The sequence below is a fragment of the Martes martes genome, assembly GCF_963455335.1.
Source record: "Martes martes genome assembly, chromosome: 5".
NCBI classification, from domain to species: domain Eukaryota; kingdom Metazoa; phylum Chordata; class Mammalia; order Carnivora; family Mustelidae; genus Martes; species Martes martes.
The window spans coordinates 90,820,239-90,845,649 of NC_137892.1; the positions used below are offsets into that span (position 1 = coordinate 90,820,239).

General features: G+C 37.7%; 1 protein-coding gene across 1 annotated transcript in view; it reads left to right on the forward strand.

The window, feature by feature from the left end:
• Positions 1–25,411, forward strand: part of FAM13B (family with sequence similarity 13 member B) — an 87,888-nt gene that overhangs the window by 46,474 nt on the left and 16,003 nt on the right. Inside the window, exons 11-17 of the mRNA XM_080804847.1 lie at positions 6,357–6,489; positions 16,624–16,688; positions 18,866–18,914; positions 19,327–19,477; positions 22,254–22,319; positions 23,689–23,899; positions 25,010–25,139. Coding sequence (XP_080660973.1) covers positions 6,357–6,489; positions 16,624–16,688; positions 18,866–18,914; positions 19,327–19,477; positions 22,254–22,319; positions 23,689–23,899; positions 25,010–25,139 — 805 coding nt within the window. The remainder of the gene's footprint in view (positions 1–6,356; positions 6,490–16,623; positions 16,689–18,865; positions 18,915–19,326; positions 19,478–22,253; positions 22,320–23,688; positions 23,900–25,009; positions 25,140–25,411) is intronic.

A 25,411-nucleotide genomic window follows, 5' to 3' on the forward strand; every position in this document is an offset into this window, starting at 1 on the left:
CACGAGGAGAGGATTCGAGAGATAAGTGACACCATAAGACGACACAACATTAGAATAATTGGGATTCCAGAAGAAGAAGAAAGAGAGAGGGGAGCAGAAGGTATATTGGAGACAATTATTGGAGAGAATTTCCCTAATATGGCAAAGGGAACAAACATCAAAATCCAGGAGATGCTAAGAACGCCCCTCAAAATCAATAAAAATAGGTCCACACCTCGTCACCTGATAGTAAAATTTACAAGTCTTAGCGACAAAGAGAAAATCCTGAAAGCAGCCCGGGAAAAGAAGTCTGTAACATACAAGGGTAAAAACATTAGATTGGCAGCGGACCTATCCACAGAGACCTGGCAGGCCAGAAAGAACTGGCATGATATATTCAGAGCACTAAACGAGAAAAACATGCAGCCAAGAATACTATATCCGGCTAGGCTATCATTGAAAATAGAAGGAGAGATAAAGAGCTTCCAGGACAAACAAAAGCTGAAAGAATTTGCAAACACCAAACCAGCTCTACAGGAAATATTGAAAGGGGTCCTCTAAGCAAAGAGAGACCCTAAAAGTAGTAGATCAGAAAGAAACAGAAACAATATACAGTAACAATCATCTTACAGGCAATACAATGGCACTAAATTCATATCTCTCAATAGTTACCCTGAATGTTAATGGGCTCAATGCCCCAATCAAAAGACACAGGGTATCAGAATGGATAAAAAAACAAAACCCATCCATATGCTGCCTACAAGAAACTCATTTTAGACCCGAAGACACCTCCAGATTTAAAGTGAGGGGGTGGAAAACAATGTACCATGCTAATGGACATCAGAAGAAAGCTGGGGTGGCAATCCTTATATCAGATCAATTAGATTTTAAGCCAAAGACTATAATAAGAGATGAGGAAGGACACTATATCATACTCAAAGGGTCTGTCCAACAAGAAGATCTAACAATCTTAAATATCTATGCCCCTAACATGGGAGCAGCCAACTATATAAACCAATTAATAACAAAATCAAAGAAATACATCGACAGTAATACAATAATAGCAGGGGACTTTAACACTCCCCTCACTGAAATGGACAGATCATCTAAGCAAAAGATCAACAAGGAAATAAAGGCCTTAAATGACACACTGGACCAGATGGACATCACAGATATATTCAGAACATTCCATCCCAAAGCAACAGAATATACATTCTTCTCTAGTGCACATGGAACATTCTCCAGAATAGACCACATCCTGGGTCATAAATCAGGTCTCAGTCGGTACCAAAAGATCGAGATCATTCCCTGTATATTTTCAGACCACAATGCTCTGAAGCTCGAACTCAATCACAAGAGGAAATTTGGAAAGAACGCAAATACATGGAGACTAAACAGCATCCTTCTAAAAAATGAATGGGTCAACCAGGAAATTAAAGAAGAATTGAAAAAATTCATGGAAACAAATGATAATGAAAACACAACAGTTCAAAATCTGTGGGACACAACAAAGGCAGTCCTGAGAGGAAAATATATAGCAGTGCAAGCCTTTCTCAAGAAACAAGAAAGGTCTCAAATACACAACCTAACCCTACACCTAAAGGAGCTGGAGAGAGAACAACAAAGAAAGCCTAAACCCAGCAGGAGAAGAGAAATCATAAAGATCAGAGCAGAAATCAATGAAATAGAAACTAAAAAAACAATAGAACAAATCAACAAAACTAGGAGCTGGTTCTTTGAAAGAATTAATAAGATTGATAAGCCCCTGGCCAGACTTATCAAAAAGAAAAGAGAAAGGACGCAAATAAATAAAATCATGAATGAAAGAGGAGAGATCACAACCAACACCAAAGAAATACAAACAATTATAAGAACATACTACGAGCAACTCTATGGCAACAAATTTGACAACCTGGAAGAAATGGATACATTTCTAGAGATGTATAAACTACCACAACTGAACCAGGAAGAAATAGATAACCTGAACAGACCCATAACCAGTAAGGAGATTGAAACAGTCATCAAAAATCTCCAAACAAACAAAAGTCCAGGACCAGACGGCTTCCCAGGGGAATTCTACCAAACATTTAAAGAAGAATTAATTCCTATTCTCCTGAAACTGTTCCAAAAAATAGAAATGGAAGGAAAACTTCCAAACTCATTCTATGAGGCCAGCATCACCTTGATCCCAAAACCAGACAAGGATCCCACCAAAAAAGAGAATTACAGACCAATATCCTTGATGAACACAGATGCGAAAATTCTCACCAAAATACTGGCCAATAGGATCCAACAGTACATTAAAAGGATTATTCACCACGACCAAGTGGGATTTATTCCAGGGCTGCAAGGTTGGTTCAACATCCGCAAATCCATCAATGTGATACAATACATTAATAAAAGAAAGAGTAAGAACCATATGATACTCTCAATAGATGCTGAAAAAGCGTTTGACAAAGTGCAGCATCCCTTCCTGATTAAAACTCTTCAAAGTGTAGGGATAGAAGGCACATACCTCAACATTATCAAAGCCATCTATGAAAAACCCACCGCAAATATCATTCTCAATGGAGAAAAACTGAAAGCTTTTCCGCTAAGGTCAGGAACACGGCAGGGATGTCCGTTATCACCACTGCTGTTCAATATAGTACTAGAAGTCCTAGCCTCAGCAATCAGACAACAAAAAGAAATTAAAGGCATCCAAATCGGCAAAGAAGAAGTCAAACTATCACTCTTTGCAGATGATATGATACTATATGTGGAAAACCCAAAAGGCTCCACTCCAAAACTGCTAGAACTTATACAGGAATTCAGTAAAGTGTCAGGATATAAAGTCAATGCACAGAAATCAGTCGCATTTCTTTACACTAACAACAAGACAGAAGAAAGAGAAATTGAGGAGTCAGTCCCATTTACAATCGTACCCAAAACCATAAGATACCTAGGAATAAATCTAACCAAAGAGGCAAAGAATCTATACTCAGAAAACTATAAAGTACTCATGAAAGAAATTGAGGAAGACACAAAGAAATGGAAAAATATTCCATGCTCATGGATTGGAAGAACAAATATTGTGAAAATGTCTATTTTACCTAAAGCAATCTACACATTTAATGCAATCCCTATCAAAATCCCATCCATTTTTTTTAAAGAAATAGAACAAATAATCCTAAAATTTATATGGAACCAGAAAAGACCTCGAATAGCCAAAGGAATATTGAAAAAGAAAGCCAAAGTCGGTGGTATCACAATTCCAGACTTCAAGCTCTATTACAAAGCTGTCATCATCAAGACAGTATGGTACTGGCACAAAAACAGACATATAGACCAATGGAACAGAATAGAGAGCCCAGAAATAGACCCTCAACTCTATGGTCAACTAATCTTCGACAAAGCAGGAAAGAATATCCAATGGAAAAAAGACAGCCTCTTCAACAAATGGTGCTGGGAAAATTGGACAGCCACATGCAGAAAAATGAAATTGGACTATTTCCTTACACCACACACGAAAATAGACTCAAAGTGGATGAAGGACCTCAATGTGCGAAAGGAATCTATCAAAATCCTTGAGGACAATGCAGGCAGCAACCTCTTTGACCTCCACCGCAGCAACTTCTTCCTAGGAACATCGCCAAAGGCAACAGAAGCAAGGGCAAAAATGAACTATTGGGATTTCATCAAGATCAAAAGCTTTTGCACAGCAAAGGAAACAGTTAACAAAACCAAAAGACAACTGACAGAATGGGAGAAGATATTTGCAAACGACATATCAGATAAAGGGCTCGTATCCAAAATCTATAAAGAGCTTATCAAACTCAATACCCAAAGAACAAATAATCCAGTCAAGAAATGGGCAGAGGACATGAACAGACATTTCTGCAAGGAAGACATCCAGATGGCCAACAGACACATGAAAAAATGCTCCACATCACTCGGCATCAGGGAAATACAAATCAAAACCACAATGAGATACCACCTCACACCAGTCAGAATGGCTAAAATTAACAAGTCAAGAAATGACAGATGCTGGCGAGGATGCGGAGAGAGGGGAACCCTCCTACACTGTTGGTGGGAATGCAAGCTGGTGCAACCACTCTGGAAAACAGTGTGGAGGTTCCTCAAAAAACTGAAAATAGAGCTACCCTATGACCCAGCAATTGCACTCCTGGGTATATATCCTAAAGATACAAACGTGGTGCTCCGAAGGGGCACGTGCACCCGAATGTTTATAGCAGCAATGTCCACAATAGCCAAACTGTGGAAAGAGCCTAGATGTCCATCAACAGATGAATGGATAAAGAAGATGTGGTATATATACACAATGGAATACTATGCAGCCATCAAAAGACATGAAATCTTGCCATTTGCGACGACGTGGATGGAACTAGAGGGTATCATGCTTAGCGAAATAAGTCAATCGGAGAAATATAACTATCATATGATCTCTTTGATATGAGGAAGGGGAGATGCAAGGTGGGGGGGTTTGGGGGGAGGTAGGAAAAGAAAAAATGAAAAGATGGGATTGGGAGGGAGACAAACCATAAAAGACTCAATCTCAAGAAACAGACTGAGGGTTGCGGGGGGGAAGGGGGATGGGAGAGGGTGGTGGGGAAATGGACATTGGGGAGGGTATGTGCTATGATGAGTGCTGTGAAATGTGTAAACCAGACGATTCACAGACCTGTACCCCTGGGGATAAAAATATATTATATGTTTATTAAAATAAAAAAATTAAAAAAAAAAAAAAAAAAAAAAAAAAGAAAATCTATATCATCCATTACGGTAGTAAACATTAAATCCAGTACTGCCAGGTTTTCCTCCCTGAACATCATTTGAAGTAGTGAGCTTACTTCACTATGTTATATGAAGAATAACATTAAAAAAATGAGACTCATACTGTGTGCCACACGTGGTCACACCATGAGAGACATGAAATGGTCTAGACAGCTAGGTGCAGGAAGAACAGATTGGCATCACTCATGTTGCATTTACTCATTGAATGAAACAGTGAACAGAATCATCCTTTGCTATTTAAATTTTATGCCAGCTACTACCCTGCTGCCCTCCCTACGTGCTTTTTTTTTAATAGTTTAGCTGTTAATAGGTGAATTTTGTATTAGTTAAAAGTACCTATGTGTGCTCTGTGATTTGTGATTTTCTTCTACTCTTCATCTGACTTGTTACCTTTAAGTGGATGAAAGGCCTTATCTCCTTCCTGTTACCTCAGCCCTGCACTTGAGGGATATATAGGTGCCTTTCTTTGAGACCATAATACAGTGATTTTATAGTATTTAGTTACCAGATTTTATTTGGAGGACAGATGAGAAAGACGGATCCAAGTTTGGAGGATTCATAGGAGGTTAAAAAACAAAAAAAAAGATTATTGTTTAAAGGGTTTTTTCCTTTCCTTTCTTTTTTTTTTAAGAATTAGATTTTTTTTAAAGGCCAAGTTTGTGTAGTACACTAGAATAGCTATTAAATATGAACTGAAACCGAAAAAAATTGATGGATCTGAAAACCAGTGGTTGCAATATGTTTATTTTAGGAATACCATATTGTACAGCTGCAGGTGTGCTGTGTATCTGAATAAATAGATGGCAGCACTAGCCTGTGCAGCTCTATGGCCCTGATTTGTAGTGCTTTGAAGGCATGATTAGAACTGATAAAACTGGGTTAACATAGGGACTATTGGGGCTGAATATGAAGGAAAAAAAGAAAAGTATCTGAAAAAAAAAAAAAAGAAGAATGTAACTAGAAGTTGGAAATTGTGGAGAACTGTTTCAAAGGTTATAATTAATATACATAGATTCCTTGGTGTTTGTCTTTAGCTTAGCCAGAGATCCTGAAACCCATGCTCAATCTTATTTTTTATCTCTGGGAAAGTAACTCATGTTCCTTCATTGATGGTGGTATTGTCTCTGTAAACAAAAGCCTGCTGCAGTATTTTGCATATTCTAAATTATGTAACATGAAAAAATCTGCAGTAGGAAGCTGTTCCTATCATGCTTAATAAGGTGTTGGACATTATCATGTCTAGTGCTAGACTTGTATTTTAATTGGAACAGTTCATTATAATTGAGAGTATGCATTTGTAAGGGAAATTATTTTGACACATAAATTATTCTTTCAGCCATTCATTTGTTTTTGAAAATTTTCAGAGAGAATAACAAGCAAAGTAGTTTGAATTCCTAGAGAGACAAAGATAAACTAAGTGTGTTTAATAATCTAATTTGGCAAAATAAAGTGTGAAGTTTTATGAAAAGGACACGTTTTCTTTAACAAGTGAAAGTTTCAGATTGTTATTGATACTTACTTATTTAAAAGGCATTACATATTTAACATATGGCCTGATCTGGTTTTTTAATCTTCATTACTAGGGTTGATATTGCTGATGATATTATTAATGCCAGTGAAAGTAACAGAGACTGTTCAGAACCTGTGGCTAGTACTAACTTAGACAATGAAGTTATGCAGCAAGATTTTGTATTTGAGGATGAAGAAAATAACCAGGTAAGAAATGCAAAGACTAAAATCTTTGTTTTAGGTTTGCTTGATGTACAATGCTGATTGCTTTATGTGTTCCTTTTTTTTTTTTTTTAATTTTATTTATTTATTTGACAGAGATCACAAGTAAGCAGAGAGGCAGGCAGAGAGAGAGAGAGGAGGAAGCAGGCTCCCTGCTGAACAGAGAGCCTGATAAGGGGCTCGATTCTAGGACCCTGGGATCGTGACCTGAACCAAAGGCAGAGGCTTTAACCCACTGAGCCACCCAGGAACACCCTTATATGTTCCTTTGGTATTAGAAGCTGACACATACTTGTCTTGATAATAAATCCTGAGAGCATACACCCTATTAGTAAAGATCAGGAACCATCACTGGGTTGGGAATTAGATATAAAATATTTAAGAATATTTGCCTGGAAGGAAACAAATTATGATGTTAGCTGAGGTTGTTGGTGGTATTATGGTTGAATTTCATTCATTTTAAAGTTTTTTTCCTATTTCCCAATTTTTTCTGAAGAACGCTATCCTGGAAAAAAAAAAATCAAAATTTAAATTCAAAGTATGGTTTCTGCTGACTGTGTGTTGCTTTTGCACCATTGGAAAGCTGAAAAATTCAAAGTCAAATCATTGGATGTTAGGGACTGTCTGTATATGATTTGCAAGTTTCTCTAAAGGTTGACTTTTCATTTTGTTGATGGTTCCTTTGCTCTGCAGATTTTTTTTTGTTTTATTACTATTTTTTATTTTAGCTGTTCTTTTTTTAAACTTTTTTTTAATTAACATGTAATGTATTATTTGCCCCAGGGATACAGGTCTGTGAATCATCAAGCTTAAATACACTTCGTAGCACTCACCATAGCACATACCCTCCCCAGTGTCCATAACCCAACCACCCTCTCCATACACCCCCCCCATCAACCCTCAGTTTGTTTTGTGAGATTAAGAGTCTCCCTCCCGATCCCATCTTGTTTCATTTTTTTCTTCCCTACCCCCCAAAACCCCCACTTTGCCTCTCAAATTCCTCATATCAGGGAGATCATATAATTGTCTTTCTCTGATTGACTTCTATCGCTCAGCATAATACCCTCTAGTTCCATCCATGTCTTGCAGATGGCAACATTTCATTTCTTTTGATGGCTGCATAGTATTCCATTTTGGGGTGTGTGTGTGTGTGTGTGTGTGTGTGTGCGCGCGCGCGCGCGTACCACATCTTCTTTATCCGTTCATCTTTTGATGGACATCTAGGTTCTTTCCATAGTTTGGCTATTGTGGACATTGCTGCTATAAACATTCGGGTGCACGTGCCCCTTCGGATCATTACATTTGTATCTTTACGGTAAATATCTAGTAGTGTGATTGGTGGGTCGTAGGGTAGCTCTATTTTCAACTTTTTGAGGAACCTCCATGCTGTTTTCCAGAGTTCCTACACCACCAACAGTGTAGGAGGGTTCCCCTTTCTCCTCATTCTTGCAAGCATCTGTCGTTTCCTGACTGGTTAATTTTAGCCATTCTGACTGGCGTGAGGTGGTATCTCATTGTGGTTTTGATTTGTATTTCCCTGATGCCGAGTGATGTGGAGTACTTTTTCATGTGTTTGTTGGCCATGTGGATGTCTTCTTTGCAGAAATGTCTGTTCATGTCCTCTTCCCATTTCGTGATTGGATTATTTGTTCTTTGGGTGTTGAGTTTGATAAGTTCTTTATAGATTCTGGATACTAGCCCTTTATCTGATATGTCATTTGCAAATATCTTCTCCCATTCTATCAGTTGTCTTTTGGTTTTGTTAACTGTTTCCTTTGCTATGCTTTTGATCTTGATGAAGTCCCAATAGTTCATTTTTGCCCTTGCTTCCCTTGCCTTTGGTGATGTTTCTAGGAAGAACTTGCTGTGGCTGAGGTCGAAGAGGTTGCTGCCTGTGTTCTCCTCAAGGATTTTGATGGATTCCTGTCTCACATTGAGGTCTTTTATCCATTTTGAGTCTCAAATTTTTGTGTGTGGTGTAAGGAAATGGTCCAGTTTCATTCTTCTGCATATGGCTGTCCGATTTTCCCAACACCATTTGTTGAAGAGACTGTCTTTTTTCCATTGGACATTCTATCCTGCTTTGTCAAAGATTAGTTGACCATGGAGTTGAGGGTCATTTCTGGGCTCTCTGTTCTGTTTCATTGGTGTATGTGTCTGTTTTTGTGCCAGTACCATACTGTCTTGATGATGACAACTTTGTACTAGAGCTTGAAGTCTGGAATTGTGATGCCACCAACTTTGGCTTTCTTTTTCAACATTCCTCTGGCTATTAAGGGTCTTTTCTGGTACCATATAAATTTTAGGATTATTTGTTTCATTTCTTTGAAAAAACTTGGTGGTATTTTGATAGGGATTACATTAAACGTGTAGATTGCTTTAGGTAGCATAGACACTTTCACAATATTTGTTCTTCCAATCCATGAGCATGGAATGCTTTTCCATTTCCTTATGTCTTCCTCAATTTCTTTCATGAGTACTTTATAAGTTTTCTGAATACAGATTCTTTGCCTGTTTGGTTAGATTTATTCCTAGATATCTTATGGTTTTGTGTGCAATTGTAAATGGGATTGACTCCTTAATTTCTCTTTCTTCTGTCTTATTGTTGGTGTATAGAAATGCAACTGATTTCTGTGCATTGATTTTGTATCGTGACACTTTACTGAATGCCTGTATGAGTTCTAGCAGTTTTGGAGTGGAGTCTTTTGGGTTTTCCACATAAAGTATCATATCATCTGCAAAGAGTGACTTCTTTGCCAATTTGGATGTCTTTAATTTTTTTGTTGTCTGATTGCTGAGGCTAGGACTTCATAGTACTATGTTGAATAATAGTGGTGATAGTGGACATCCTTGACGTGTTCCTGGCCTTAGCAGAAAAGCTCTCAGTTTTTTCTCCATTGAGAATGATATTCGCGGTGGGTTTTTCATAGATGGCTTTGATGATATTAAGGTATGTCCCCTCTATCCCTACACTTTGAAGAGTTTTGATCAAGAAAGGATGCTGTACTTTGTCAAATGCTTTTTCAGCATCTATTGAGAGGATCATAGGGTTCTTGTTCTTTGTTTTTTTAATGCATTGTATCACACTGATTGATTTGTGGATGTTGAACCAACCTTGCAGCCCTGGAATAAATCCCACTTGGTCGTGGTGAATAATCCTTTTAATGTACTATTGGATCCTATTGGCTAGTATTTTGGTGAGAATTTTCGCATCTGTGTTCATCAAGGATATTGGCCTGTAATTCTCCTTTTTGATGGGACCTTTGTCTGGTTTTGGGATCAAGGTAATGCTGGCCTCATAAAATGAGTTTGGAAGTTTTCCTTCTATTTCTAATTTTTGGAAGTTTCCCGAGAATAGGAATTAATTCTTCTTTAAATGCTTGGTAGAATTCCCCTGGGAAGCTGTCTGGCCCTGGGCTCTTCTTTGTTGGGAGATTTTTTTAAAAAAATTTAATTTATTTATTTGAGAGAGAATGAGTGAGAGAGAGCATGAGAGATGAGAAGATCAGAGGGAGAAGCAGACTCCCCAAAGAGCTGGGAGCCCAATGCGGGACTCGATCCTGGAAGTCCAGGATCATGACCAGAGCCGAAGGCAGTCGCTCAACCAACTGAGCCACCCAGGCGCCCTGTTGGGAGATTTTTGATGGCTGCTTCAATCTCCTTAATTGTTATGGGTCTGTTCAGGTTTTCTATTTCATCCTGGTTCAGTTGTGGTAGTTTATATGTCTCTAGGACTGCATCCGTTTCTTCCAGATTGTCAAATTTGTTGGCGTAGAGTTGCTCATAATAAGTTCTTGCAGTTGTTTGTATCTCTTTGGTGTTGGTTGTGATCTCTCCTCTTTGATTCATGATTTTATTTATTTGGGTCCTTTTTCTTTTCTTTTTGATAAGTCTGGCGAGGGGTTTATCAATCTTATTAGTTCTTTCAAAGAACCAGCTCCTAGTTTCATTGATTTGTTCTGTTAATTTTTTGGTTTCTATTTCATTGATGTCTGTTCTGATCTTTATTATTTCTGTTCTTCTGCTGGGTTTAGGCTTTCTTTGTTCTTTCTCCAGCTCCTTTAGGTGTAGGGTTAGGTTGTGTATTTGAGACCTTTCTTGTTTCTTGAGAAAGGCTTGCACCACTATATATTTTCCTCTCAGGACTGCCTTTGCTGTGTCCCACAGATTTTGAACAGTCGTGTTTTCATTATCATTTGTTTCCATGAATTTTTCCAATTCTTCTTTAATTTCCTGGTTGACCCATTCATTCTTTAGTAGGATGCTCTTTAGCCTCCATGTATTTGAGTTCTTTCCAACTTTCCTCTTGTGATTGAGTTCTAGCTTCAGAGCATTGTGGTCTGAAAATATACAGGGAATGATCCCAATCTTTTGGTACCCATTGAGACCTGATTTGTGACCCAGGATGTGATCTATTCTGGAGAATGTTCCATGTGCACTAGAGAAGAATGTGTATTCTGTTGCTTTGGGATGGAATGTTCTGAATATATCTGTGATGTCCATCTGGTCCAGTGTGTCATTTAGGCCTTTTATTTCCTTGTTAATCTTTTGCTTGGATGATCTGTCCATTTCTGTGAGGGGGGTGTTAAAGTCCCCAACTATTATTGTATTATTGTCGATGTGTTTCTTTGATTTTGTTATTAATTGGTTTATGTAGTTGACTGCTCCCATGTTAGGGGCATAGATACTTAAAATTGTTAGATCTTTTTGGACAGACCCTTTAAGTATAATATAGTGTCCTTCCTCATCTCTTATTATAGTCTTTGGCTTAAAATCTAATTGATCTGATATAAGGATTGTCACCCCAGCTTTCTTTTGATGTCCTTTAGCGTGGTAAATTGTTTTCCACCCCTCACTTGAAATCTGGAGGTGTCTTCGGGTCTAAAATGAGTTTTTTGTAGACAGCATATTGATGGGTTTTGTTTTTTTATCCATTCCAATACCCTGTGTCTTTTGATTGGGGCATTTAGCCCATTTCCATTCAGGGTAACTATTGAGAGATATGAATTTAGTGCCATTGTATTGCCTGTAAGGTGACTATTACTGTATATTGTCTCTGTTCCTTTCAGGTCTACTACTTTTAAGCTCTCTCTTTGCTTAGAGGACCCCTTTCAATATTTCCTGTAGAGCTGGTTTGGTATTTACAAACTCTTTTAGGTTTTGTTTGTCCTGGAAGCTTTTTATCTCTCCTTCTATTTTCAATAATAACCTAGCTGGATATAGTATTCTTGGCTGCATGTTTTTCTCGTTAGTGCTCTGAATATATCATGCCAGTTCTTTCTGGCCTGCCAGGTCTCTGTGGATAAGTCTGCTGCCAATCTAATATTTTTATGATATGTTACAGACTTCTTGTCCCAGGACTGCTTTCAGGATTTTCTCTTTGTCATTAAGATTTGTAAGTTTTACCATTAGATGATGGGATGTGGACCCATTTTTATTGATTTTGAGGGGGGTTCTCTGCACCTCATGGATTTTGATGCTTGTTCCTTTTGTCATATTAGGGAAATTCTCTACAATAATTCACTCCAATATACCTTCTGCCTCCCTCTCTCTTTCTTCTTCTGGAATCCCATTTATTCTAATATTGTTTTGTCTTATGGTATCACTTACCTCTTGAATTTTCCCCTCGTGGTCCAGCAGTTGTTTGTCTCTCTTTTGCTCAGATTCTTTATTCTCTGTCATTTGGTCTTCTGTATCACTAACACTCTCTTCTGCCTCATTTATCCTAGCAGTAAGAGCCTCCGTTTTGATTGCACCTCATTAATAGCTTTTTTGATTTCAGCTTGCTTAGATTTTAGTTCTTTTATTTCTCCAGAAAGGGCTTTTATTTCTCCAGACAGGGTTTCTCCAACATCTTCCATGCCTTTTTTGAGCCCAGCTAGCACCTTGATAATCGTCATTCTGAACTCTAGATCTGACATATTACCAATGTCTGTATTGACTTAGGTCCCTAGCCTTTGGTACTGCCTCTTGTTCTTATTTTTTGTGGTGAGTTTTTCTGCCTTGTTATTTTATCCAGATAAGAATATATGAACGAGAGAATAAAATACTACAAGGGTGACAAAGACCCCAGTAAAATGTGCGTTAATCAAATCAACCAAATTCTGGGTTGAAGAAAGGGGGTTAAAAGTAGTTCAAAATGAAAAGGAAAAAGAAAAAATATATATTAGACTGGTGAATAGAACAGAGCCACCCTCTTGATTTTGGGAAGTATTTTGATCTCTTAGAAGAAACTACCTCCCAAAATTTTAAAGAAAGAAAAACATACACACACACACACACACACACATACATATATATATACACACACACACACATATACAAAAATAAGGGTAAACATGATGAAGGGATGGAATATGACTGACTGTAGAGATGAAAATTTTAAAAATATTCTAAAAAAAGGAGTTGATAAGTTGGTTGGGAAAAGAAAGAAAAAGAAAGTGGAAAGAATTTGCTCAGGCTGTGCTAGAACAAACCCTGTGCTAGATTTAGGGTATATTTTGATCTATTAGGAGTTTATCCCAAAATTTTTTAGAAGAAAAAACCCCGTATGTATACAAAAGATAAAGTTAGATACAATGAAGGATAAAATATGACTATAATAATAAAGGTTCAGGAAGATTTTTTTTTAAAGAAAGGTATTTTTAGATAAACTAGTTAAAAAACGTTAAAAGAGGAATGAGTAAAAGTTTAAAAAATTAGAATAAGAAAAAAATAAAATTAAAAACCTTAATTAACTTTGCAAGACTAAAGAATCATGGGGAGAAAGACATGAATTCTATGCTTTGCTTTTCCCTCCTCTGGAATTCCGCTGTTCTCCTTTATCAATGAGCTTGGTCTTGGCTGGATTTTTTGCTGATCTTCTGGGGAGGGGCCTGTTATAGTGATTCTCAAGTGTCTTTGCCCAAGGCGGAATCGCACCACCCTTGCCAGGGGCCGGGCTAAGTAATACGCTCTGGTTCGGAAAAGCTCCCTGAACGCTTTCTGTAGAGCTCTGGAGGACGGGAATGAAGATGGCAGCCTCCCAATCTCTGGCCTGGAGGAGCCGAGAACTTGGGGCCCCACTCCTCAGTGCTCCCTCAGAGAAAAGCACTCAGTCACTCCTGTCTCCCTGGTCTCCGGCTGTGCACTGAGCTCACCCAGCCTGTGACTGAGTGTGTGTCTCTGGCACATAGCCCTGTTTGGAGTCTCCAAACCCAGCAGATCCCTGCTGCTCTTCCGGGGTGGGGGGTGTCTCCCCAGATCTGCCGCTTGTGGGGTCTATGCTCAAAGTGCAGTGGCATGTCTGGGCCACGGATCACAGTTTAGGGTAACCCCAAGCTGAGAGTTCACTCCTCTGCTCTGTCTTTGTAGCCGCCTTCCCCGCTCTAAACCTGCGAGCTCTGCTACACTCAGACACCCCTGATCCTTCTGTGACCATGCTGTCCTTGCGAGGGCTCCACCCCTGCTTAGCCTCTGGAGTGATGTCCCTCAGTGGAGCAGACTTGTAAAAGTTCTGATTCTGTGCTCCGTTGCTCCGCTGCTTGCTGGGAGCCGGCCCCTTCTCCCACAGTCTATCTTCCTGTTACTTTGGATTCACTTCTCCGCAGGTCCTACCTTTCAGAAAGTGGTCGATTTTCTGTTTCTAGAATTGCTGCTCTTCTTCTCTTCGATCTCATGTTGGGTTTGTAGGTGTTTGGAATGGTTTGATAACTATCTGGCTGAACTCCTGCTAACATCTCAGCCTGCTACTCCTCCTCCGTCATCTTGACTCCGCCTCCTCCTCCTCAGACTTTTCTTATGAGGGCCCTGATGGTTTTGGGAAAGAGAAGGTGGGAAGAGTATGGACTGTTTTGCTAGCTGATAATTTAGAAAAAACAAGCTCTTTTTTCCCCCTATGCAAAGGAATGAATGTTTTGTATAGAGTGAATTCTGAGGAAGTAAAACATAGTTTCTCAAAAAAGTATGTTTCTTTGTTAAATTGAAGTCTGGATATACTTTAACCTGACCCTAATACCTCTAATTTTTTTTTTCTGTCGGTGAGTAATGTAGAAGATAACTCTCCTTCTTACTCTGCATCTCATCTCCTTCTTCACTGCTGGAGTATGAGTGTATCAGCTTTGTTTTCTGTTGCTGCATCTTTTATGTTGTCTCCAATTTTTTTTTAAACTACTTTTCAGTATTCGTTTTAAGAATTATGTTGCCCATGGGACGCCTGGGTGGCTCAGTTGGTTGAGCGGCTGCCTTCGGCTCAGGTCATGATCCCGGCGTCCTGGGATCGAGTCCCACATCGGGCTCCTTGCTTGGTGGGGAGCCTGCTTCTCCCTCTGCCTCTGCCTACCACTCTGTCTGCCTGTGCTCGCTCGCTCTCTCTCTAAGAAATAAATAAATTAAAAAAAAAAAAAAGAATTATGTTGCCCAGAGGCATCCGGGTGGGTCAATTGGTTAAGCAGTCTGCCTTCAGCTCAGGTCGTGATCTCAGGGTTGTGGGATCAAACCCTGCATCAGGCTCTCTGCTGAGTGGGGTCAGGCTCCCTTCTGCGTGGGGCATCTATCTCTCTCTTGCCTGTTGCCCTTCCCCCTCCCCCTTGTGCTTGTATGCGTGTGCTCTCTCTTTCCAATAAATAAATAAAGTTTAAAAAATTATGTTGCTTAAATCTGGCTAAAAAGCATGTGGGTATTATAATCACTCTTTAGATGTATTTCATTTTTTTCATAGTATAATGAATTGTAGGTTAAATTAGTTGGTGATGTAATAGTATGCTTTTATAATAGAATTTTATAAGTTTTTCTTCTAAGCTATTTGATTCTCTCATAGTAACTATAACATAGGCAAGTTAAGTGATTGTTAAACTCTTATTTGTGAAGGAAAGGTAGAGCTGGGACTTGAACCTGGTTCTTTGAATAAAACATGAAGACTTATTTTAAATATTGGATCTAGTAATGATTATTTCATGGGCCCATATTTAAGAATTTAAAGTTATCTTCTAAACAGAAAGGTTGCTGAAGTCTGATGTGTAGATCAGTGGTTCTCACAATTTGAGTCTCAAGACCTCTTGATACTCTTAAAAGATACTGAGTATCCCAGAAAGGTTTTATTTACATAGGTATATTTATCAGTATTTACCACATTAGAAATTAAAATTGAAAAATTAGAGAATGTTTATTAAATTCACTCAAGGTACTGTAAGTATGTTTTTTTTTAACTTAATAAAAAGCTACATAAAACACTTTGTGCTTTGAGGAATGGTATTGTTTTACATATTTACAAATATTATTACTGCTTGTCTGTCTTAATAAAAGTTAAGTTGGTTTCTCATACCTGCTTCTGCATTCAATCTATTACTGTAAGTTCTTTTGTTTGAAGTACGTGAAGACAAGTCAGCCTCACAGAGATATATAGTTGGCAAAGGGAGAAGTAATTTAATAGCTTTTTCCAGATAGTTATGAAGTGTCTTTCATATTAAAACTGGACAAGTGGTAGTTTTTTAAGAATCTAGCTGTCTGTTGATTTCAGAGGTGATGATCAGAAACATTGAGAATTTTATGTAATTCGTAGTAATGCACGGGATATTTGTATTAGACTCAGTGAGTATCTGTTTGGGGAAGGAATAGGGATGGGATGGTGTCACTAGACTCATTAGAAAATAGGGGGAGTGTTCGTATGTGTTTCTGAGGTTTACAGTTGTTATTTCGAGTGTATTTAATAAAGGGATCTGGTGAATCAAATGATTGCTCTGTTATCTGCTTGGAAGTTACCAACTTAACCTGTTTGTGGCTGAGAAGAAACAGAAGGAGCAGTTGGCAGGTGGGACCATATGGCTGTCCTTTTTGGAGGAAAGAATTCTAAGGAGAGGAAAGGAATGTGATAGTATGAGCAGTACTTCTTACCTAATAGTGTAGTGAGTATGCAGATCTCCATTTTATACACATGCACACACATGCATATGCCTCAGGTTTTGAGAAAGATAAATTACTGTCATTAAAAAGATATGCCAACACCTGTAGACTATTACGAAGAATTAAAAGGGGGCATTTGATTAACTTGTAATCTAATACCGTGATTTAGGTTGGAAACTTCTTCTCATACATGAGTGTTGGGAGCTCCGTTAGTACAGCAGTTATGTTCTTTTTTGTCAGTCTGTAGGTATACTGTTAGAGCCATGCAGTGACCACGGTGATAGTGAAGATGGCTGTCTTGAGGGGTAAGCATTTTCTTTCATTACTCAATCATTTTAAGAATTGGAGCCCTTCACAGATTTGGGAGTGAGATTTTTAGATGAATTTATCTAATATACATTTTTGATAATCTGAAAAACCAGCTCCTTGTTTAATGGTAAGCATAAAGCATATTCATAAATATTCAGAGGGGCTACAGGTTCAGACAGACATAGTTATAATTTGGAAAACATTTGGAGGGAAGAACAGAGCCTTCTTGGAGACACTCCAAACTTCCAGTTGATTTGTAGAACAATTGGGACTTTATTGATACTCTGAATACACCTTTCAGTGAGTTAATTCATAGCCTTAGAACTGTGGATAACTAACTGAAAGATTATAGCATATTTGTTTTACCAAATTTGTACAGGATATTTTTGTTCCCTTTCCAGCTTCTTCTTGGTGTATCCCAGTATAGTCTTACCTCAGTTTCTGCTTGCTTACCTCCTTGGCCAGCAAAAAAGAGAGGGAGGTACTGAGGCAATCAGTATTTCAGTCACATGTAGTCTCCATAGATACTCGATAGATACAGTACCTTTGAGCTGAAGCTTTCTAGAATATTTTAAGTCAGTGAGTAGGTTTTGGGTCCTATTACCCTTTTTCTGATTCTTTGAGACATTGCCAAGCAGTGTATCATGACTTTGTTAGGAAAGATAATTTGATATTCAGAAAACAAATTTACAGTGAATGCAGACTAGATTGTAAATACTGAGGATTCTCAAACATTACTGATTTGGTGATAGCTTGTTGGTGAGGGTAAACTTTTGTTAATGCCATTGTCTCTCTTAATTGTGAGTAGGAAACCTGTTCTGTGAGGGTAAGTAAATTCTTTGGAGCCATGTCTCTGGAGTGTCTCCATACTCTGAAGGTCCACAGATTTCCTGCTTACAGCAGTTCCTTGTGCTTCCTTTCAGGAGGCAGGAATGATCCTCTTCCAGCCCAGGGAGTATTGGAGCTATGGGCTGAAGATATAAGATAAACAGGCATCCCCAGAATGATGACATCTGGATTTGGTAGAACAATAAGGATCCATTTAGTGAGGACTCAATCTTTTTGGAAAAGCTCTTTCCTCTTCAACTTGTGTATAGGTTAGCAAACTTGTTTTTAGATCCAAAGAGTTCCTTGGTTAGATGGATTACATTTTGCATGCTTAACACTCATGTTTCTCAAATTTAGGTGATTGGGTCTTTTGTAGTCTCAAGGTAGAATGTAGCTCATTCCACCATTTGCTTCCACTCTAAGCAAGGGAAGGCCTTTGAGCTTGCCAGGGAATTTAGTTTATTTCTCATGCTCAGCAAGAACAAGGTAATTACGCATGTGAGGAGATGACTTGCCTTAGTTAGATCAAGACCTGTCTTCTGGGTACACACTGTTAAGGCAGGGTAGAAGCAGCATCTGTATGTACCATTGTAAATTGCCACCATATCTTTGGGAAGAAGAAATTTCCCACAATAGATACATTGCTAACCTACTGTAATACCAGATGCTCTGTTGACTGGTCAGATAGGGAGAGATCATTTTTGACAGCTTGCTCTAATATTTGTTCTAAATAGGGGTTCATTTTTATGGGGGGTGTAAGAGGTGAGTTGAAATTTTTAAAAATTTCCTTTTTATATCTTACCATTATGTTTTGAGGGAGGAAAGGTTTAGAAGTAGTACCTTGTTCTGATTGTGATAGAACATAATCAGATTTAAAATATAGGACCATAAAAGAAAATACATATAGGACCATCACTGTACCTTAAAAAAAAATCTTTAAAAGAAAAGAAAGTCCCAGAGTGGGGGATAATAAAGCTATTTGGTTAAAACTAATATTTGCTTTACAAAATCTTTTCCATTATACATTCAACCCTTTTGGTTTCTACTTATTGTGGATTTTAGTTTTACTTTTAAAATGTTTTTCTTTGTGGGGGGATGGTTGTGTGGGAGGGTGGAGAATGTTACTTAAATTTTCTAAACCTGAAGTAATTCTGTGGATCTTTTCAGTAGTGTGTGATTTTCAGACATAGGGCTCCAAAGAATGGGCATATGTCCAGTTGTCATTTTCTTCTCTCACATTATAAATGCTAACTATAAGGGGAAGAGAAGAAATCTAGGTAAGAAATGTGCAGTGATAGTAACCTACTTATTCTTAAAACACTAATAGCTGTACTTGTATTTTTAGGAAAGAATATGTGTCATTTGACAGTGATACATTGTCACACTTGATTCTGGTAAGATTTTTTTCTTGTGGTTCTTAAAATGTGACTAGGTCTAACCCACCAATTATTGTATCTGGTCTTTAACTCTTGGGTTGAATAGGTTTAAAGGAGATGTAAAAATAGAGTCTCTTGCCAGATATTTTGCAATTAAGCAGCGACTTAATTTATCACTTTTGGTTACCAGTAACTTGGTTATAAAAACATTTTCCTGAATTTGGGATCCAAACTTTGTCTACCAGTAGTATATAGTATAAAACTGCAAGTGTGTGTTTGAAAATAGTTTGGATGGTGGGAGTGGGACAGCTGAATATATAGGCACAATAGTACAGTAATGGAGACCATACAAGGATATATGCTGCTTGTTTTTAAGCTGAGTGAGAAGAGCTTTGTGGTTGTGAAATGTATTCTTTATTTTAAAATACAGGATTCTAGTAGCAAGATATGTGATTTGAATGCCAACACTGAATCAGAAGTGCCAGGAGGTCAGAGTGTTGGTGTTCAAGGGGAAGCAGCATGTGGAACCCAAATTCCACATTTAGATCTGAAGAATGTCTCTGATGGTGATAAATGGGAAGGTAATTTTAGCCACACATTATTTTCCTGATACTATTATTTGTAACTGAAATTACCTAAAGCAATAATGAGACTACTGCTCTTTTCTGGACAACCTTATTCATTTTGGCTTTTTGTTCTCTCATGTAAGAGGAGTGAGTGAGTGTTTTTACTCAGATGCACTAATGAGATTGTAGGGCAACTATGTCATACGAACCAGAAGTTCTTACCTGATCCATTAGCTTTGAAGGTGAAGTTAGAACTGATTAAAAAAATAAAATCCCTCAGGATAGGCTTTTGTAAATTGTTAAACCAGGTTTAAACTAGTCTTGGAAAATCTTATATGTTAGGGCTTGGGGATCTCACCACTTTAAGTAGAGGGCTTACATGTAACTACATTTCCTATGTGATCATTAGGAACCCCCCCCCCCCAAAATGATCTTTGAAGGCATTTCTAAGCAAACACTGTACCATATCCCTATATCTGTGTATTAGATTATATTAAGTATGGGAACAGAGTCCTAACGGTTTTTACAAAGGAAAAAAGTTTAAATTCAAAAAGCAAGCCACCTGTGTATATATATGTATATATATAGTTGTCCAAACTCAGCAAATGTGTACTTAACACTTGTATTTCATTGTATATAAGTTTTTTCTTTTTTAATCAAAAGATGCGTAAATAAATATCTAAATAAAAAACCTAAATAAATATCAAACTCCAGTGAGTGATTTGCATGCTGAAGGGTTTATAGGGAAGTATATTATTACCTGCAGTTTACTTTGAAATCCATGAAAAAATAAGATGGTTAATGGGATGGATAAATGTTACAAAGCAAATACAGTAAAATGTTAATGGTTGAATCTAGATGATTGGTGTATCGATCAATGTTCACTGTGAAATTTTTTCAAGTTTACTGTATATTTATAAACTTTCAAATGTTGGGGGTGGAGGGGTGAAAGTCAACAACAGATTTGAATTTAGGAGTCCTGTATCATACACCTTGCTAGGTAAAGAGACATTGAGACAACTCGGGAATCTTCCAAGTTACTTATTTGTGCACTTGGATAAAGTTCCCTTGGTTATCTTAGCCTTGGCAAGTTAGCTAATGACGTACAGTGGTAGTAACAAGAATTGCAGTGCTAGTACCACAGGCTCCTTTTGCTACCTCAAGTCTGCTCATTTGATCACAACTGGAGTTTATTTATTTATTTTTCAAGGTATAGCCAATTTTTTTTTAAAGCCCCAGCCAAGTCATTGTCTGTGCCAATCTTTATTGCTGTCTCTCCACCCCCCCTTTTTTTTTTTTTTTTTTTTTCTGTTCTAGATGTTTGGCATGCCTAGTGGCATATTATGTGTCTTAACTTAGATTAAATCAGGAAGTTGTCTTTTGCTTTGTTCTGGGTTATTTAGGATGTTTGGAATTTATGAAGATGCTCCCCAGAATTAGGGGATATGTTAACATCCTGGTGGCAGAAAAGATCAACTGTCCCTTTCATTTATTTATCCTGACATGGTCACTGAAAAGAAGTGGTGGTCATCAGAGCATCCCTGGAGCCAGCCATAGTAGGAGAGGAGTCTCTGAAAGTTGAGGTGGGATTCTGACAGAGGGCTGATGCTTTTCCATTTTGGAGGACGCAGATAAATAGACCTTCATAATCTTTGGCCTGGGCGTTCTGATCTTAAGTTTTAAGCATAGAAGAGCACTTGTTTTCCATTGTCTGAGGAGATAGAACTTTCCGTGTTCAGCTTCAGCTTTCTGGAGGCTTACCTAAAGTGAATTTAATGCTGGGCTCACTGTTTCCCTGTCAGAATCCTCCCCTTACAGCTTGTGGTATGGAAAGAAAGTAACTATAGACCTCTGATTTTCAGTGCCTCAGCTCACCTGTTACAAACCTGGCTCAACAGCTATGACAGATTCACATAGGCCTCCCGCTGACTTTTATAGGAATAGGGGTCAGTGACTTTCAGAGAACTGGTGGTAGACATTTGATGAACTTCTCAGCCATGAACCCTGCATGTGCTTAGAAGAGTGGCTGTTAGCAGAATATGTTTTTCCTTCCAGTTTGCCACCAATATACAAAGATTGATTTTCTATATCTAGGAATTAGGATGTTCTAATGAAAGTCTTCCGTAAGAGGCCAAATTATTTTAGACCCTAGATACCTTGGAATCAGAGACCTACCTTGTTTGATGTGACTCTTAAAAGAGAAATGGGGTCACTCCAAATGGAAGCCCACCTCCCTCTTCCTTGGTGTGTGGGTTTTGTGTTTTGTATTGCTCAAGGGACGGACAGCAGGATACAGTTGCCAAGCAGTAGCACATGGCCACCAGTGGTATGAATTTGCAGCAGCTGGTCAAAAGTTTGGCTTTTAATACAAGTGGACAATAGCTTTCCTTCAGATTCTCTCCTCCTAAAACTCTTGAAAGAAATGCAAGTAGGATCTTTCCAAAGAGCAAACTAAGGGAGGTATTTTTCTGTCAAATCAATTAAATTGAAACGCTTCAAACAGTACTTGGTTAAGAGTTTCCATTTCTTCAGTTTTATGTTTGAGTTTTAATAAAACAGCACTACATTGATTTTTTTGCCTTGCTTGTTGAAATGGAAATATATGTTTGTGTTTGTTTTTAAAGTTTGGTTAGTAGTAATTTCTTTGAACAAAGTTTTTGAGCAGAATGCCTAACTGGTTTTAGGGAAATGTTTTGGTATCTTTGGCTTTGTGTTAGTTATGTGTATGGTTTGTTCTGACTGTGCTGTGTGTTCACTTTAGTATTTTTTGCCATTTTTTCCATTTTATTAGCGTCATGCCCTATCACTTTTCCCCTCATTGATTTCAAAACAATGCATCTGCAGAGAGATGGGGAGGGTAAGTATGGTTCACCATAGTTTAGTTTTTTTGCCTTTTGATGGTTCACTTTGTTTGCCTTTTTATGAGCCCTTCTCCTGCTGTCCCCAAACGGTTCTGGGTTAAAAATGATACCCAGATATAATTGTTTTTGTTACTTCCCTCTTAAAACAGGTGATTTCTCACAAAATGCTTATTACCAGTTATTTGCTGGGAAGCAGGTACAAGGGTTGCTTTGAAAATCACTTTATTGCTGGGTTTATTGTGGGATTGCACGCTTTGTACCCAATTTTTAATTATCAGATTGATCGGGGCTTTAAAAACTAAATTATCTTATTACCCTGGAAAAATTATGTAGTGCTTTAAATTGCTAGTATATAAAGTTAAATTTCTAAAGTAGCAATCTTTTGCTATTGTGTGAAGAAAAAGAAAATACCAGTCTTGATTTTTGACACTGTCAAACCATTTTTGCTTCCAAAAATACTTAAAAACTCACTTTTGTTATTGTTAATATGATGTCATACATCAAAGTTTTAAATTGTAGTTATAAATAAAGTTAATGTGTAGATGGAAAAGTATTTCCCCTTTTTGGATTCCAGTGATACTTGTATTTTTGTATTTGGAGTATATTTGTGGATTGTATGTGTTCTGTATGTAATCAAACCTTAACATGGGTACAGACATCAAATAAATTGACATGGGTTCATTTGAGAACATACAGGATAGCTCCAGTAAGATAAATGTGCTTAAGATCTAGTGCTGTTAAATTTTGTCCTGATAATACTGTTGAGTGTTTAATTACTCAGATATATAGTAAACATAGAAATCCTGTAATAGGAAATAACAAACACAATTTAACGTTTGGGGCCGGGTGCTGTCAGGTGAGTTAGCTGCTCATTTGGAAATGTTAAGAATTCTTTTGGGGTCAGAGAGCTCCATTTGGTGTGTTGTGAATAGCATGGGGAATAGCTTCCTTCCAGTTTTAAGATAGTCACTTGACAGTGAGTGATTGCTTATTCACCTGGCAGCTCTTGAGGACGGTTTTGTGTTTATTGTTTATAAAACAGCACTTGAAAAATAATATCTAATATAACTTTAAGAGCTTGACAGTGTCCTTTCTTGCTTTGTGACTGGGTTCAGAAATTTAAGGTATAACTTCTATGGGAAAATGGAACTCTGAGCAAAAGAAAAAAAGCATAGAAAATTAGAAACTATAGTAGGCTTTATGAAGATCCTGTATACCTTGTTTTTTTTCAAAGTATATAATAAATATTATATGAGCCACTACATAATGATACAATTTAAAGAAAATAAATCTGATAATTGTGTGACTTTTTTTCCATGCAGAACCGAGAGACCCATGGTACTATTCTTTGTGTTTGTTTTACAGAGCCATTTCCTGCTTTTAAGTCTTGGCAGGAAGACTCTGAGTCTGGAGAAGCTCAGCTCTCTCCACAAGCTGGAAGAATGAATCATCACCCCCTGGAAGAGGACTGTCCTCCAGTATTATCACATCGTAGTTTAGATTTTGGGCAAAGCCAGCGTTTCCTACATGATCCAGAAACATTGGATTCCTCATCTAAGGCACTTTCTTTTACTAGGTACATTATTTTTATATACTTATGAGAGGCGATTCTTATGTCACCAGATCCTTTGCAAGATTTAATCCTTCAGACTTAAAATTCAAAGCTTTTCCCCCTCTATCATGAAAAATGTTTTTTAATTTTTTGGTGGGGGCTCATAAATTCTGAGTTCATGAGGTGTAGAGGTTTGCTTTCTATTAGACTTTCCACACAGTATACATAATCATTTTTTCACCTATTACTGAAATACAGAACTCTGGAAGGGAAGCAGCAAGTGGAACTTGCCAATTCCTCATGTTTATATTGTCAAGATTTAAATTGATTCTGAATGTCAAAACCTTTCCTTTGCAATTTTTTTTTTTTAAGATTTTATTTACTTGACAGCAAGAGAGGGAACACAAGCAGGTCTAATGGAAGAGGGAGAAGCAGGCTCCCCTCAGAGCAGGGGAGCCTGACATGGGGCTCCATCCCAGGACCCTGGGATCATGACCTAACCCAAAGGCAGACAGCCATCCAGGAGCACCTTTCCTTTGTAATTTGAATACAAAACAAATTCTAAGCTGGGCATCTTTGTTTCATTTCTGCCTTTGTCTAAACAACTTTTGAGCGATTATATATTGTTTTCAGCAGTAGTTGTGTTAGCTAATGGTGTGGTCTCTAAAATTATAGTGTAAGGTTTTGTTTTGGGTTTGGGTTTTTTTTTTTTTTTAACACTACCTGTCCTTTAGTTTTAGGGACTTAATTTTTACTTTAAAGATTTGCTTCTTGGAAATGGCGTGATGTTTTATCAGGGTGATAAGAGACATAGTGTTGATAACTTGAAAAATATTTTTTGACCAGGTAACTTTTTTTTTTTTTAATATAATTGACTTACAATATTCTCTTACTTTCAGGGTGCCTTTCTAGCTCAGTCGGTAGAGTGGGTGACTTTTGCTTTCAGGGTTGTAGGTTCAAGCCCCACTGTGGGTATAGATAAAACTAAAAAACAAAATTTTAAAAAATTGTTTTGGTTTTAGGTGTACATCATAGTAATATGATAGTTTTGTACATTGAAATGAACCCCATCATAGATCTAGCTACCGTCTGTAATAACTTGAAATTTTAACTAACACTCTTACTTTAATTCAGGATTCGAAGATCATCCTTCAGTTCAAAAGATGAAAAAAGAGAAGACAGAACACCGTATCAGTTGGTCAAGAAACTTCAGAAAAAAATTAGACAATTTGAGGAACAGTTTGAAAGGGAAAGAAATAGCAAGGTAAATTTATAGCATCGTCCAGGGTTTGGCAGATACATTGGAACTGGGAGGAGGTTCTTTGGAGAGCGTTAGTCCATCTCTTCCCTTAGATAATGAAGTTGAGGTGTGCAGAGAAATAGTGATCATGTAGATCTGAGATTATATAGATCCTTAGCTGCCTCATTTCCAGGCCAGTGTTCTTACCAGTGCATCTTTATATTTTAATTGGCAAAAAGCTTGTATAATTTTTTTTTTAAGCTTGTATAATTTTTAAAGGAAATACTTTACATTTA